Source organism: Parus major, chromosome 4A, assembly GCF_001522545.3.
Source record: "Parus major isolate Abel chromosome 4A, Parus_major1.1, whole genome shotgun sequence".
NCBI classification, from domain to species: Eukaryota; Metazoa; Chordata; class Aves; order Passeriformes; family Paridae; genus Parus; species Parus major.
Window position 1 is genome coordinate 4394789 of NC_031772.1, and position 15968 is coordinate 4410756.

At 40.1% G+C, this 15968-nt stretch overlaps 1 protein-coding gene across 2 annotated transcripts in view; it reads right to left on the minus strand.

The window, feature by feature from the left end:
* LOC107203976 (connector enhancer of kinase suppressor of ras 2-like) overlaps positions 1–15968 on the minus strand; it is a 168755-nt gene that overhangs the window by 84895 nt on the left and 67892 nt on the right. For both annotated transcript variants that reach the window (XM_033514099.1, XM_033514100.1), the window contains exon 4: positions 575–777. In XM_033514099.1, the coding sequence (XP_033369990.1) occupies positions 575–777 (203 nt within the window). The remainder of the gene's footprint in view (positions 1–574; positions 778–15968) is intronic.

The following is a 15968-nucleotide window of genomic DNA, read 5'->3' on the forward strand; positions in this document are numbered from 1 at the left end:
ACAGTCACAGGGATACTTTTAATCAAATTTTCAGTTCATAAATGTAAAAACACCAGTGGCTGGTTGTTGAGGATTAGCCATCATACCTGTACCTAACACATCCAGACTACCCTGATAAATAAGAACATTGAATTTTCAGACTAACCAGGTACTATAGCTTATTTTGAACATTCTTAATTGATTTGTTCAACTCCAGCTTTTCTGTGTCTTTTTGATGGCTGAAAGAGAGCTCAAACTCTACCAGCTCTCCTTCCTTGCCCTTCATTCTCAAATTTCTGATGGTGTTACCAGCTGTGGCAGCGAGACTAGCACAGAAATATTAATTTCACGCAAAATCTAACTGAAAGAATCTCAGAAAGTACCTAGATCAAATTTTAACACTCTCCTGACAGAGAAGGGTACTAAATTTTGCTTCCAATATTTCACAAATTTCTAAAAATTTAGAGCTGGAATTCCAGAGCCTCCATTTTAATATTAGACTACAAGAGTACAAGAGGCAAAGAATGAACAAACAAACACAAAACTCCCCAAAGAATTATTCTCATGCACAAGGGACTGAGGAACAGTTAATTACCTGTCCAGCCAGGCGAGTAAGTTCTTGGCAGCACCAATCAGGTCAACTACAGAGGTAAGAAAATCATTTGGCAGTCGTCTGGAGGCCCTGCCATCGTAATGGCCGCTCCTCCTCCTACCCGTTATAAAGTTCTGAAGGTTTTTGGCTGAGGCATTCAGCTTGTGAGACAGAGTTCTCAGGTTTTCAGTCTCCAAACCGTAATTCTGAAGGAAAGAAGAAGATTGATAGAGTGTGTGGTCAGCTACATGGACCAAACTGTGAGGAGGGACATCCTGAGTCGCCCCGGGTGAGAGGGTGGTTGTGGCTAGCTGGGTTGAGATCAAACAGGGATATTTGGGTTGGGACACTCGGGATGGACCCAGGCTGGGACACAGAATTCCCAGTCCACCACAGCCCACGTGGCTTCAGCCACACGAGGGAAAGGCAGCAAGGATCCCATGTGCTGAGTCTCAAGGTCTGTCCTGTTCTCAGGAAGGGCAGCTGAGGGAGGGAGAGTGCTGTCCCCTCTCTCTGCTGTGGCACTCACTCTGGCATCACCCTGAGAATCAGACATTTCCATATTGTTTTCATCATTTCTAGCCTCTTTCCCAGGAAAGTAACTATAAACATAGGTGTTTATACATCCATTAAAGGTTTGCCTTTTGATGGATGTCTCTCACAGCCAGTGTGGTTGGGAAGGTGGTGACCTGACTATCCAATCCTTGGTCAAAAACCTATAAATAATGAAAGAACAAATAAACTTCTCTTCCTTTTTCACTGCACTTTGAGCTGCATCCGTGTGAATGATTTCACATCCAACAGTGACACTCTGGAGCAGTCCCACTGCACTGGAATTCCCTCCCCTGAGCAGAACACCCCCTTCCCTGCCCTGGGAATCAGGAATAAGGTGGTCCATGGCCTTGCTGAGAGGTTTTCCCAGGAGCAGCCTCTCCTGAGCCCTGGCACTGCTGGAGAGCCCCAGTCCCACCTGGGCTGGACTCGGGAACATGGAACGGGATCAGGGCAGAGGCAGCTCCTGCTGCCCACGGCTGCACACGGAGGAGTCTCAGAGAGAACATGTGGGAACAGCTGCTGGTGCCTCAGAGACTCCAGCCAGGGACAGGGTTTCATAGTTAAGAGTTGTGAGTGGATTTTTGTCCATTGCTCTAGTTCTGCTGGTGGGAGAAGGGTTGAATCTAACTGAAGGTTTCCAAACACTTTCCCTTTTCCCTTTACCCACATTCCTTCATCCATGTCTCAGTCCTTTTATCACCACCCCTATTCCCCACTTAGTCCCAGATAACAAGCACAAAGATAGTTCAAATCCATCAAATAATTCAAATTCACACAGAAAGTCCCAGACACACTGAATTGAACCCAGATTTCTTGCAGCCCCCACAGGATGTAGGACAAGAAAGAATTTAATAAGCATTTAAATAAAATCAACTCTCAGAGTCTGAATTGATTGCCCACTGTTAATTTCAACTATATATTATTACATATATTATTATATATATATATTACAGAGGATCATGAATATCACACATTAATATTTTTTGCCTAAATTTCTTCCTCAAAGCAGAGAATAAAGAATTGAAAAGAATACTTCTTTTCAGTACTTCAAGCAAACTTCTTGACAGATGCTAAGCTGGATATTTGTACTAGAAATAATAATTTTCAACTCCAGAAAAAGGAAATATACTGACCAATAACAGGATTATAAACTGGGGGTGTATGGAAAGCAAACAAAGCACAAACAAACATTTGGTGAAGTGGTTTGGACCTGTGACAGCTGGCACTGGGGACAGTGCCTTCCCTGCCAGCCAGTCTCCCTGTCAAAGTTCACCCTGAGAAATAAATCAAGGCCTTTCCTCCAGCTTGGAGGGAAATCTGTGAGAAATGAAACACTTTGCTATCTTTGCTGACTGCAAAGAATTAGATTTAAATACCAGGGAGAGAATTAATTCCATTGTTAGCCTTGTACCACAGCTAAAACATGGTGGTAGGGGCTGGGCCATCCAGTTCAAGATTAAATCGCTACAAATGAGGAAAAAACCCTCCTCAACTTTTTTCCCAGAACAAATAGGGCACAGTTAGCAACAGTGTCACCAGAGAAAGTCATTCTCTTTTGGAAGAGTTTAAAGAGCAAGCTGTATGTGACATTAGCATGTCTTCTGTTTAATATCACATCTAATCTTTCTTTTATTAAAGCACTGGAGGAATTCCCTGCCCTGCTCTCTTTTCCTCCTGACTTCCACTCGTGCCAAGATGATGACTAAGTGGATGCACTGGGATGCCTTTTCCAGCTCTCAGCCAGCTGGGCAGGGCTGGTTTCCCCTCAGAACAGGTTTCATTCTGCACATTCAGCAACATATTATAAAGAATGATAAACTAGATCCTCCTGGTTGCTTATTCCTGTGGAAACAAGCAGGGAAAAACCTCTCCCAATAACTTGTTATTGCATAAAAGCTCTGGAAATCTGACATTTTGCTTTTAAGAGGAGTTAAGCAGGAAAGGACACAGTTTGATCACTGAATCTATAAATGCCAGAGGATATTGCAGATCCCATCAAGGGTAATCAGCCAGAGAGATCTTCTCCAGTCACTGGAAAACAGAGGACTGAGCAGGAAATGTGTGTGAGGAAATCCACCTAGTGAACAAGTGCTTTGCTTTATCTTGAAGTTTATTGCTTACATGTCAATGACAACCTCAATTAGTGTCAATGTAAGATTTAAAATACAGCAAAATGTAGATAAAATATATCCATGAAGATAATCAGAAGATGAAAGGAAAATTTTCAGCGCAGTAGAAGTGCTGATGCAAGTTAGTGCTTTACCTGAGATTGAGTGGGGCACAATAAAGGGGAAAACATAAAACTATAATGAAAGTGACAGTAAATCAATACCTTTGTAGGAGTCAGAGACATTGAGTTGTTCTAGATTTAAGTGTGTCTAAATCCAAGATTTTAATTTTTAAATCAAACAATGTAATCATGTACAAAATGGGAAAAATGTGCTTAAAAGTAAACCTTGAAAGTATCCCTGCATGCTGATGCTACCAAACCCCACTGTGGCAGGATATCAGGAGATATTAGGAGAGAAGTGAAGGAAGTTGTGGCTTCTTTTGGTCCAGAGTCAGCAACCAACATGATGGGGACTGGAGGAGATTGTTCCAGAGGAGAAAAGAGCCAGGAAATGGGTACCCCCCAAAATTAAACTGCATCAATTATAACTCAGTGGAGATGTTTGAAAACAAAGAATTGTAGTTTCTGGCAGTGATTAAGCAGGTGAGGAGCCTTGTGGATGGCTCTGCCAGTATCCAGATCTCTAATTCCTGTAGGCACCTCATCTCCATGGTGTAAGTGAGAGAGTCTCCGAGCTGCCAGACTAAATCATTATCACAGCTGCCAGGCCAGACTTCAGCTTTCACAGCCACACATTCTGCTCCCCCTGTGTTAAATATGTGCTGCTCTTGTGAGCCATGCCATGAAAATGATGCTCCTGAGCTTGGAAAATTCTGTCTCCTGGCAGGAGATTCAGGTGATTTCTTTCTTGCACTGTAAATCCCAGATATAGTTTCTGGTTTAAAAAAGAAAGACAGAAAAATAAAAGAGAAAACCTCTAGAGGGGACAAGAGGGTGCCATTAGCATAGGCAGGAGTGTTTTTCATCCCAAGAGCAGGGAAAAATAAACAAGAAAGGATTTTTCCATCCCCTGGTTGCTTCACGATGCTTCGGGTTGCTCCATCATCAAATGACTCAGTTAATGGAAATGGATATACAAGTTTAGAGAATTAATCCCCACTACCAAAATGACCCCAGATGTTGCCTGTCTAGAGCCACACAGCCACAAAATTTGTCAAATTATCCTGAAATCTGGATCAGGAAGCTGCTTAATGAGAATAGAAAGTTGCCTAAAGCCACCAATGCTCCATTTCAGAAAAAGGGACCTGGACAGGAACGTTGCACAAAGTGCCAAAGTAACAGCACACCTTTGAACACAGAAAGAGATGACTGGAAAATCTGTTAAATATTTAAATTATTTCATATAAAAGCACAGATCAAACAGTAAGAACTTCTGTATCTCCACTGACAGCATTATTACCTTCACACACTCAGAAGAGCTACACAGATTATCTGATTTGTTCAGCGACTGATCCCGTGTTTCAGGCAATTCCTGACACCCCATTCCATGACAGGAAAGAAGGATGTCAGGAGGCAGAAATTAAACACAAGGGTGAGATCAGAACAAGCTCATTATGGAGGAATATCATTAGCAAAAGGCTGGGATGGGGTTGTGCTTACAGTGACACTTGGCAGCGAGGGGAGCAGCTGCTTTGGGTGCGAGGATAACTCTGCTGGTGTCTGCAGAGCACAAACTCCTCAATGCTCCTATTTCCCCTCTCACCCTCCTAATTCCAACCTCTCTGTCCCAGTTCCCTCCTCCTGCTGGGTCTGAGCTGCTGTGCTGGGGTTGTTGGAGAAGATCCCCAGGGCTTTCACACTTGGCTGGGTTTTCTGAAGTGCAGGGAACAGGTGGCTGGTGTCAGAAATGGCAGAATTCAGGTGACAGCAGAAAATGCCTTTTTTTTTTCTGAACGACCTGAAGCAGTTTTTCCTAATGCAGAGGAGGTACAGTGTAAGGGAGAAGATGTTGAATACTCCATATAATTAAAATCAGAATTTTGGAAACTGAAATATAAGAAATACCCCTCCAGACCGATATTTCCTCTTCTTCCCAAAATGCAGAAATAGCTAAACACATTCACTGTGAACCTTCCTGCCCTGTGTCACAATTCCAGCTAAAAACTCTGCCTGTTTTGTACATTCTGGTTTGAAGTTCCATTTTTAAATAATTGAGCAAATTTTGCATCCTTCTGACAATATAAGATCTGAGCTTTTTACATGTTCAAAGAAGTGGAATGAAAAAAATACCTTCAGCTATGGCTTCAGGTGTTCTCATACCTCACTGCAAGTAAGCAATAACATCACAAAGGAGGATTTTATGCTAATAAAGCAATCTGGGAGAATTTTAGTTACTGAGATAAAATAGGCCAAATTATTGTAGCCAACATCAAGATAAAAAATAATGAATATTATGGGGAGCAAAAGCTAATCAGCTTTTTGTAAACACCAGCACCTGAAGATCAAAATCCAAGCATGAAATATCTGCAGTATATAAAGAGTTTATTTCTTCTGTGGAAACCCCCCAGCTTTTTTTCTTACAGGTGGAGCTATAATGAAATTGTTTTGCTGTAATGTGACATAAAGAGATAGAAATAATGTATGCACATCGAAATTTAATAGGCACAGGATGTAATTTTAGCTAAACAGTTTATATTGCATAAGTAATGACTTTAACTCACCTTAAAAACAGATTTCTTTTTAATTATAGTAATTTTTGTTCATGTTGTCATTTGTGTGAGTAGTCAGTTAAATATATATGTATAAATATATGTATAAATATGTAAACACGTGGGTGCATACACCGCTTTTTCTGTAGGTGATACTTTGAGACTGTTACAATTTTCACTGAATATAAAAGAGAAATAAAAGGGCAGAGCAGGAGATCTGACTGAGGAGGGGAAAGGAAACAACACTGACTGAAATTCAAGCACCTTACATGGAATTTGCCACATTCAAGGCATTTAAAACACCACAACCTAAATATTGAGCTTCAGTCCTATTTCTACATTTCATGCAAAAGCTTCAAGAACACTCTAAATTATTGGGAATTTAAAAGCTCCATCTCCAGGCACTTCTTCCCCAATTCAGCCTGGTTTTAAACCCATTCTCAGATCACCCATAAATTGATTTATTGTGGCTGTGCAGCACCTCAGCAGCTCCATGAGGATGCTCCATCCCCTCCCTGGTCCCTTCCAGGCTGCTCCTGGTCCCCAGGGCCTGGAGGTGCCACCCTTGTCCCACCTGGGGCTCCATCACAGCCCTGAGACCCCTTGGGAAAAATCCCCAGAGGAGCTCTGGGGTTCTCCTCTGGGAAAACACGGAGTGCCAGATGGGATCCTGCAGCTCCCTGCTGTGCCAGGGCTGCTGCTCCAGCTTTGCCACGAGAATCAGAGTTTTTGGGATAGCATGGAGCCAGTTAGCCTTTAATAAAACCAGGCAACACAGCCTGTTTGAAAATGAAAGCAAAAGTCATAATTAATCCTACACTGATTTTTGCATAAATCTGACACATCCATAGAATTAAAACTGTCAAAACAAATTTTTTTAATTTAGATTTTCTTTCTGGAGGGACTTTTTAAAGGTTAAGAGCCTTTGAGACAGTGGAAAGCTGATTCTGAAAAACTTGTCTCTGTAAGCACTTCTTTGATTTCACTAAAATTCTGTGGTGATATTTTTATGATACAACTTCAATCTGAAGATATTGAGACAGCAACAAGTCCAAGTGGGTGAGGCAGTGCATTTCCAGGTGTGGAAAGAATTTACAGGCTGGACATCCTTCATCTGAACAGCAATTTGAAAAGGGCCAAATACATTTTTCATTGGGGATCCTGTGAATCAGTGCACAAGTTCAGGTCTAGAGACTGGAACCTAAAACTTAAAATTTCCTGAATGGTAAAAAAGGGACAATTCTTATAATCAGATGCAAGTTATGACACCACTTGATAATAAGTTTAAATAAATCAAAGAAGCTATAAGTTTTGTTAAGGAGAATGTGTTAGATGTAGTTCACAGAGTTTATACACTGACATATTCAATAATTCACGTATTTTATATGTATATATAAAATCCTAGCACTGTTGCTTTGAAAACTATAAATGTATTAGGAAAATAATTTCCATTCATGGCTGGGGAATGCAGCTCCAGTAAAATATGGCCCAAACTTGGTTCAGCTTTTTCTTTAAAAGCTTTTCTCCTTCTAGATCAGGAAATTAGCATAATAACATATAATGAATATATAACAAACCCAATCCTTCTGCCTCTCTTTAACAACATTTGCCCATCATTTCAGTTAAACTGTGGTATCATAGCACAGTTTATGTGCACAGAACGTGACATTTCATCAAAATAAAAGTATGGAGTTCATTAATAACTATGGTAATACTATGCAAATATGCAACATCATAATACAAATTAGGGTCTATTATTTGAAACACCTCGATGCTTTTTTATGTGCAGCTTTCCTCCCCCTTGTTCTGCCTTCCATTATAATTATCCCACCTTGCTGGAGCAAATTGTGTCACAATTCTTTGTCTCCTGAGTCTATAATTTGGATCTTGTCACGGTGCTTCTAAGCACTCCATACACCTTCCTATTATCTTGTAAATAGATAAATTAAGTAGATCTGGAAATAAGATTAAATATTTTAACCTATTAAAAAAAATTAAGATCTGCATTATATATTTTTTTTTAATCTTCAGAAGAAGCTTTAGCATTTGCATTGCAATTGAGATATATTTAGAGATATACAAATGTCATCAAGCATAATTATAATTGTCCTGGAAAGTTTTTTATTTAAAAAAATAGTGATTTTTATTTCAGATAAGAATTAGAACTTGATAGTCTTTCCTTAAAAATTTGACTCAAAAAGATTGTAAGCCCAACCGTTGAAACAGTTATTTTTTTCAGAATAAGGTTTTAAAATAAATTGTTAACTTCATGTTTAAGACTTCAGAGTCAGATGATTTGGCTTCCTGGTGAGAGCAAAGCAGCAGATGAGGTCAGAGATGGAGATGCAGACTTATTGTTGAAGGATCTCAGGTTATGTAAAGCTTGCCCCACTCTAGGTCAGCCTAAAGCTGCACAGTGCAGCAGTTCCTGCCCTGGGCTGATGAAGATGAGCAGGAATTAACAGGATCCTTCATCTCCTGCCTGAATATTTGTTAAGGAGCTTTTACCTGGCAGCTCCTGCCACAGATCTCTGAGCAAACTGCACAAAGCCCCCTTGGTCTGCTTAATCCTAATGAAGCACCGTGATTTCAGTTGTGCAATAAACAAATACTCCCCCTAATTGGGTGAGCTTGGATAAACTGGAACATCTCCCTGGTTTGGTTATGGAGGCTGCACAGGGATTTATGGAGAGAGAGAGAGGAGCCGTGCTGTGGGACCAGTGCACAAACCACAAAAAGGTGTGAGGAAAGCTAATTCCTAACACACAGAATGGACTTTAAAAATGTCCTACAGAATTAAACCAATCGAACCCACCATGCAGCCAGACAGGGATATTTGTGTGATGGGTGTGCATATTCTGAAAATGCATTTCAAAGCTCTCTCTCTCTGTTCCACAGGGTCACACAACGAGATCCAGCACATCGTGACACGTCACCAGCCTCGTTTTTGGCTAAGGTCTGTAAAAATGTGGGATCTAGTCAGTTCTGTAGACTCCTGACTTCCATCATGGCATAAAGTGTAAAGAAACTGAATATACTTTTAAAGTTAATGCCACTCTGAGTATACTCATAGTTTTTTGCCATGGACATTTTGGCTGTTCTCCTTTCCCCCTCCCACCCCCTTGAAGAAATTTTAATTAACATCTGAAACCTCCTTATATTTTTCATAGTTTTAGTTTACTCATTCAGGAAGTGCTTGAATTTTATTCTGTTTGTAAATAATCTGAACACCTAAGTATCAACCCAGCTATTTGGCTACTTAGTGCCCATTCTCACCAAAGCTTTAAGAAAGGAAAATTTTAAGAGAAGAGAGGAGAACTCATATCTCATTTTGGTTATAAAGTATAATAAATTATTATTTACATATCTGAAGCACAAATAATTATTTATGCAGTGTTGATGAACCATCAGATCCAGAAACAGGAGAGAATGATCCAAAGCTGTGGTTTAATTTCTCTGGGAGAACATTATTCCTGCTTTTCCTGCACACCCATCCCTTGGAGCTGCTCCTGACTGCTCTCCTACTCTGCTTCTAATTCACATTTTCTGCTCAGCTCCAACTTCACCAAGAGTTTAGATCCAAAATCCCTGGAAGCAAATCTGCATTTTAAAAAAAATTGTTTCTAAACACATTTAATTCTATTTTTTTTTTTTTTGAGCAAAACCTTAATATCCCAGCAGCACAAAATAACAAAACCTTCTCATGACCACAACAACCTTCTCATGACCACAACAACCTTCTCATGACCATAACAACCTTCTCATGACCACAACAACCTTCTCAGAACCCTGCTGACAAAGTGGTGGGTGCTGTGCAGCATCCACTCAGCGTTTGGCTGGTGCCAAGCTGACATCTGGGCACATTTTACATCTCCAGTGCCAACTCCCAGGAAAATACCAGTGAGGAAATAAAGCTGTGGCAGCTTTTCTTTTCTGAAGGGGACAAAAGCGAACCCCAGGAGGATGGAGGGGGTTTGGGTGCTTTGTGGCTTCTTTCCACGTCCCAAGGGTTATGGTTTCCAATATTTTCTTGCAGTATTAAGGATGGACTGATCTGCATATGGCTGCAATTACAAAACATATGCAAGCCAGCCAGCCAGGGTGGCTTGACCTCTTCCATATGTGTAGGAAAACAAGCTCTGAGCAATCTGCTGACTGGGGATACTGTGATAAACAAACAAGAGCAAAGGATGACAGGAGATGTTTCCTCCAAAACCGTATTGGACTGTGATCTGCTAACTTTTAAAGATGATTAGCAATTCCTGCCTGCAAGAGTCATCAGCAACCTGCTGTTGTTGCTCCCTGGTGTGCACCGTGCTACTGTTGATATCTTCTGTCTCAGAAATACCAAAATCACACCCAAATTCTTCTTTTCATTCTCAGTGACCAATCCAGGGAACCACACTGGCAAGGATAAAGCATCTCAAGAGTTTGCTGAACATTTCTGTGCTCTCTATTCACCTTTCTCTGAAGTATCTAAGGGAGCTGTATGTGTGTGAGGCACTGTTTAATAACCACAAACCTTTAGTATTCATTCCTAAAACCTGGTGATCAATTAAACTTTACTCTTTCTTTCAAAACAGCTTGGTGTAAGAACCAACCATCCAATCCTAGAGAGCCTCATTTTCTCATTTTTTAAGCATCTCTTAAAATGAATTATAAGGCAGAAATGTAAGATTACAGAGAAAAGGAGATTCAGTACAGAACACAAAATTAGAATTTGAATCAATGGTGAATTTATTCAAAGTTCGGGGAATAAATGATAAGCTGGTCTTGGAAATATTTCATCAACACTGACCATTCCACTTGGGTCAGATATTTAGTTTAGATCCCTGCAGAAGTGGTAGTTCCAGGTAAAAACCACCCCAGTCCTGGAGAAATGTCCCTCATATTCATAACAATTCAGAGCAGCATATAGAAATTAAATTAGTAACAAGATTCGTTTGAATGGGCATTAATGAGAGTATGAAAAAAGTTCATTTATCTATTTGGACTGTGAATTTGCTGAAGGCTGCTCAAGCAACTCAGTCAACAACAGAGACATGAATATGCATGTGCATGCTGGGATATTTGCATGCAGATGAATTTATCCCTGACAATAACTGATCACAGATAATTACTCAGGAATTCAGGCAGCTCATAGACACTGATAATGTAACACAGTGAAATGAAAAATATCTCACTGGGAATTTATGAAAGAAGTCGCTCCTTGAGAATTAGAAAAGCGATTTTTTGGTAGGGAAAATGACCTTTTTTTGAACTTTCACCGAGCAGCTCCCTGCATTTCCTTGGCACAGAGGTTCTCCATGGTATAGTGCTTGCTACCATGCATTGCATGGGACAGATTTCAAACCAGGTTGATTTGAAAAGGGAAGAAGGGAACTGTTGCTTTCTTTGAGGGAAAGAAGATTTTGCAAATGAAACATGCAATGAATAAAGGCTACATAGTTCTTTCCAGGGGGAAAAAAGAGAAAAGAAAAAACCAAAAATTAAAAGCTAATTTTAAATGTTCATAATATTGCTTATACCTAAATATTTGAAGTACCATTTAAGAAATTGTGCAATTATTTTTCATTAAAAGACTAAGAATTACCAGTGTATTTCATGTTGATCATTAGAAAAAACAATTTCTTTGGTGGTTAAGGCTTTCAGCACCTGAATAAACCAAGAAAACATCTGTATATCACCGAGTTCTCAGGTTATCTTAAAGAAATCTAGAGTTTATGTTAGTGTAATAATACTTCTTCCATTTAAAGGGGAGAAGTTTATCTCTTCCTGCACTAGTGTGTATTATCCTTCCTTTTTGTTCTAAAAATAAACTCCTCTATCCTCTATAATCTAATATTCCCCTCCTATTTAACATAATTACCTAGGACTGAATCAATATTCCATTAGCTGGATGCAGTCAATGGGCTGTCCCTCAGTGCCTGGAGCATTCCAAGCATTCAGGCACAGATCTTCATCCACGCTGCTTCAGCATCCTCTGGAAGGAGTAACAAACATTTTGGGGTGCTGAAAAGGATTCATTTTCCGTGCTCTGCATCCTCTCCCTTCCCACATCCCTTTCTCCACGTGGCTCCCAGGACACCTGCACATCCCCTCTGACTGTCCCTGGTCCAGGGCTGGTGCCTCTCCCCGAGGATGAGGAGAATTTGCTCCCAGAATTTCACTCTGGGACCTTCTCAGAGCTGCCAGGAATCCTCGTGGACTCTCAGCTCCCTTGAGTTTGGCTGGGATTAGATAAAACTCACAAAATTTAGAGGTGCTGTGGGGAGGGACTGGGCAGCACAGCCACAGGAAACCTCACCTGCCTTGAGAATTATTCCCACTGCCATGGCTCTCCCACCCAAATAAATATCACACACCTTTGCTAAAGACCTTTCATAAAGCTGCCAAATCAAGATTATCAACCTCAGCTGGCTAATGGATTTAAATTATGTATTCAAATGTTGAATGCAATAGTGTACAATCAAGTGTTGCTATGATGCCCAAACCCTCTGCTGGTTTCTGACAAAAAGCACAAAGCCCTCGGTGCTCCAAACCATGATTTTAGAAAACCAATATTTTCCTTTCATATGCCCTGCTTGAAGTCTTATTTCTGTGTTTGCAGTAAAAGATCAGAGTGAAAGAGTTACCACTGGGCACTCCAGAATTAAGAATTTAAAATTACTCAGCTTAACTCCTCCATGAAAGGTTGGTGTTTTGGAGGCATTTTTATGAAACCAAAACCAACTTTGCAACATCTGGATTTTTATGCTTTACTCAGAAAATTTTTGGTAAGATTTGCATGTATTTGATTAAAAGTAATGTAGAAATTCAGCAACACATTTTATCATGTGTTAGAGACGACAGGGGATGAAAATATTAACAGCATTCTTCTTTCTAATTCCTTTAGTGTAGAAAGAAAATGATGGGAAAAGAAAATGTGAATGCTCTGCTGCACAATTTGTTCATGTGTCACTGCAAGGCTGCTCCATACACTTCACATTGAGATTATAGAAAAACAATAATTCATATAAATTAATTGGATATGTCAATTCTAACTGTTCCACAGAGGCTGGGTGAGCATCCTTAGGACTCCACAGGGGATCTCCACGTTTCTGCAGACAAATCAAGTATCCAAATCTTGGCTAGTCTGAGGCTGGGGACACAGGAGAGCTTACACAGAGCAATTTAGGTTAAAATTAAGGTTAAAACATTAAAGCTGGCATTCCTGCTTTGTGCTCTCCACAGGTATTGGCAGAGTGGATTATTGTGCAGGAAAAGATCCCTGTGAAACCCAGAGAAATCAAAGCCAGAGAAGCAATAAACAGTCCCTTAACACTGCACTGTGCCATGCTGGGGCAGCTGGTGTGAACACAAACACCATGAAATGGAACAGGGTGCTGCTAGAAAGGATTTTCTTTTATCCCTGTGCAGAGAAAATGTCCCTTCCTTTATCCCCAGCAGGGACTGGGATCACAACCACCAGCCTTGGAGAAACCAGACACCCAGAAGGGCTGAAATTACAAGCACAACCCCTGACTTCCAGCTCATGACCTCAAGAGAAATCAAAACTATGTCAGGAATGAGTGTTGCATTAATGGGCCCTAAACCAGGGGTAGAAGAACATACAGAAATTATAACATAATACTATTCTATTACCCCAACACCAGCTGAAGGGAATTTCAGCCCTAATACCCTACAGTGGTTTTTAACCCCATCTCATTACTTACTTATCCATTTGCATAATTTTCTACTCCTGCATTGGCCTAACAAGTAGCAATACAATTTAATTTCAATTATTGTGGGGGGCTCTTCTCTGCCAGTGAGCATCAGGAACTCACGTTCAGAATCAAAACACCACTGAGCTTACCCAGACACAGAACCAACACTAAATACAGTCATGGATTATTATAAATGGATTCTTTTATAAATTTCTAAATGGAAATAAGTACATTTATGTCTCAGAAGCATGCAGGAGCTCCTGTAGGAGCCTATTCACCAGCCAAGCCTGCCATGGATTAGGATCCTCATTCTCACTGGTACTTAAACAGATGCATTTTCAGAATAAAATTACAAGCTTTGGAACAGGTTTAACACTTTGAATAGAACATGTTTCTCCCTATTTTGTGAAAAAGAACTATTGTGTGACAAGAGGAAATCTCTCAACTCTGTCAATAGACAGGAAAAAACAGAAGTCTGTTTCCTCTCATTTGCCTGTTAACACCTGTCTTGCTCCAGAGGCAAATGATGTGCATAAATTCAAGGAATTAGCAGCAGTCAACAGCAAATTTGTATTTCTCCTGCTTTTTGGTTTGTTTTTTTAACATAAACAAAACCATAAGTAGGAAGAATACAGAACTAGCCTGAAGTAATTTATCTGAAGCTTGATAACCCAGTATCATTGTGGGCAAGAATTAGATGTGGTCTCCTGGATTTCAGCTGCCCTGCATTCCCCTTCGGCCTGTGTGCAGGAGCTGAAATTGGAACAAAATGCACTTTATGCACCTCGTATTATGGCAAGGGATGAAATTCTCACTGGAATGAGTGAGAATTCTCACTGAGCAGGCCCATTTCCAGTCTGGGACAGGATTTACACACATCCCATAACCAGAGGGGTCTGTGCCTTCAGCAGAGCTCCTGTGGCCATGGCTGTCCACAGAAATGATAAAATCAGAGAGGATAAAATTCTCTAGAGAGTCCAGGCCTAAGTTTCTAAGGTGTTTAACACACAAACACAAATCCAAAAGCACTTTTGTCCTAAATTCCTTTTGTAACGACCCTGTGCTTGGGCACCTCTGAAAATTTTGCTTTTACACAGCACCACTGCTGGTGATGCTGCAGTACCCAAAATATTCCTGCTGTGTGTTTTTCTGTGGAACAACTGGTGTGGAATCAGCGTCCTTGAAGAAAACACTGAGAAAACCTCAAGAAAAAAAATCCCCTTTACTTTGTTCTTTGCTTAGATCAACTCCCAGAGCTGCCTTCAGCGTGCTGATTTCAGAAAGGATTTCATTTTGGTGGTTCCTCGACACAAATAATGTGTAATTGCATCCAAACTTTTCCAGCACACCTTAGCAAAACCATGAAATGTTTACCTCTCCCCAGTAAGAAAAAAGTCATGCACACAGCTGTAAAATCCCAGGACTTTAGGCTACTCTGAATTGTTTGTACCAACTTAATTTTCTTCCTTCAGTGTTCTCATCCTAAGAGAAATCTGAACACGCCAAAATTGTCAACAGGCTTTAAAAAAACAAACAAAAAACCAAACCCAAACAATCCTTAAAATCTGTTATTTTTCCAAGTTGCATGATTTGAAAGGCTAAGAAGGAATGAAGCTGCTAATTAGACTAATCAAAAGATGATACACATGTTCTAATATGTGCAATAATTAACCCACTCAATTCAATAGTATTAATTCCATGTTTTGGCACAGCACAACAAATAGCACTGGACTGCCAAAAGCTGAACTTCTTTTCCAGTTGAAATTAATAAAGCTCTCTGGATGCATACATGTTTGTGGAGATGAAAATAATGTGTGTGCCAGGTTCCTCATTCCACTGAAGAGATGGAAGATCTCTTCATCTCTCACCAAGAAGGATGGCATTCCATTCCAGAGAAATGAGGTTTATTTCCATCTACTCAAGCATCAATCTACATATAAAATGAAGATTTTAGTCTGGAATAATTACATTTTAATAACCCCTGAAATATGGGTGGAAAAGAAGTGTTTGACACATAGAATGACACTTGTTTAAAGTGAAACTTGTTCACAAATCAGGTGAAGTAAGAAGAAATGCTTCCTAATATGCTTGCAAAAATGAAAAGTCAAAAAGTGTATTATCAGAATGAAAAATTAAAAGGATCCCAAGAGAGATCATTGTAGATGTGGCCATTAAAATAGTATTAGTTGAGGAAAAGCTTGAATAATTTAAATTCAGAACAATGTTATCAATAGATACAGAGGCAGCTATGAAAGACTTCACCTTCCCCATTGTGTGCCTCAAAATAAATCACTGCAAACTGCTTTCCACCTGACCAACAAATTCCTATTGCCACCATAATTTTCTTAGAGAGATGC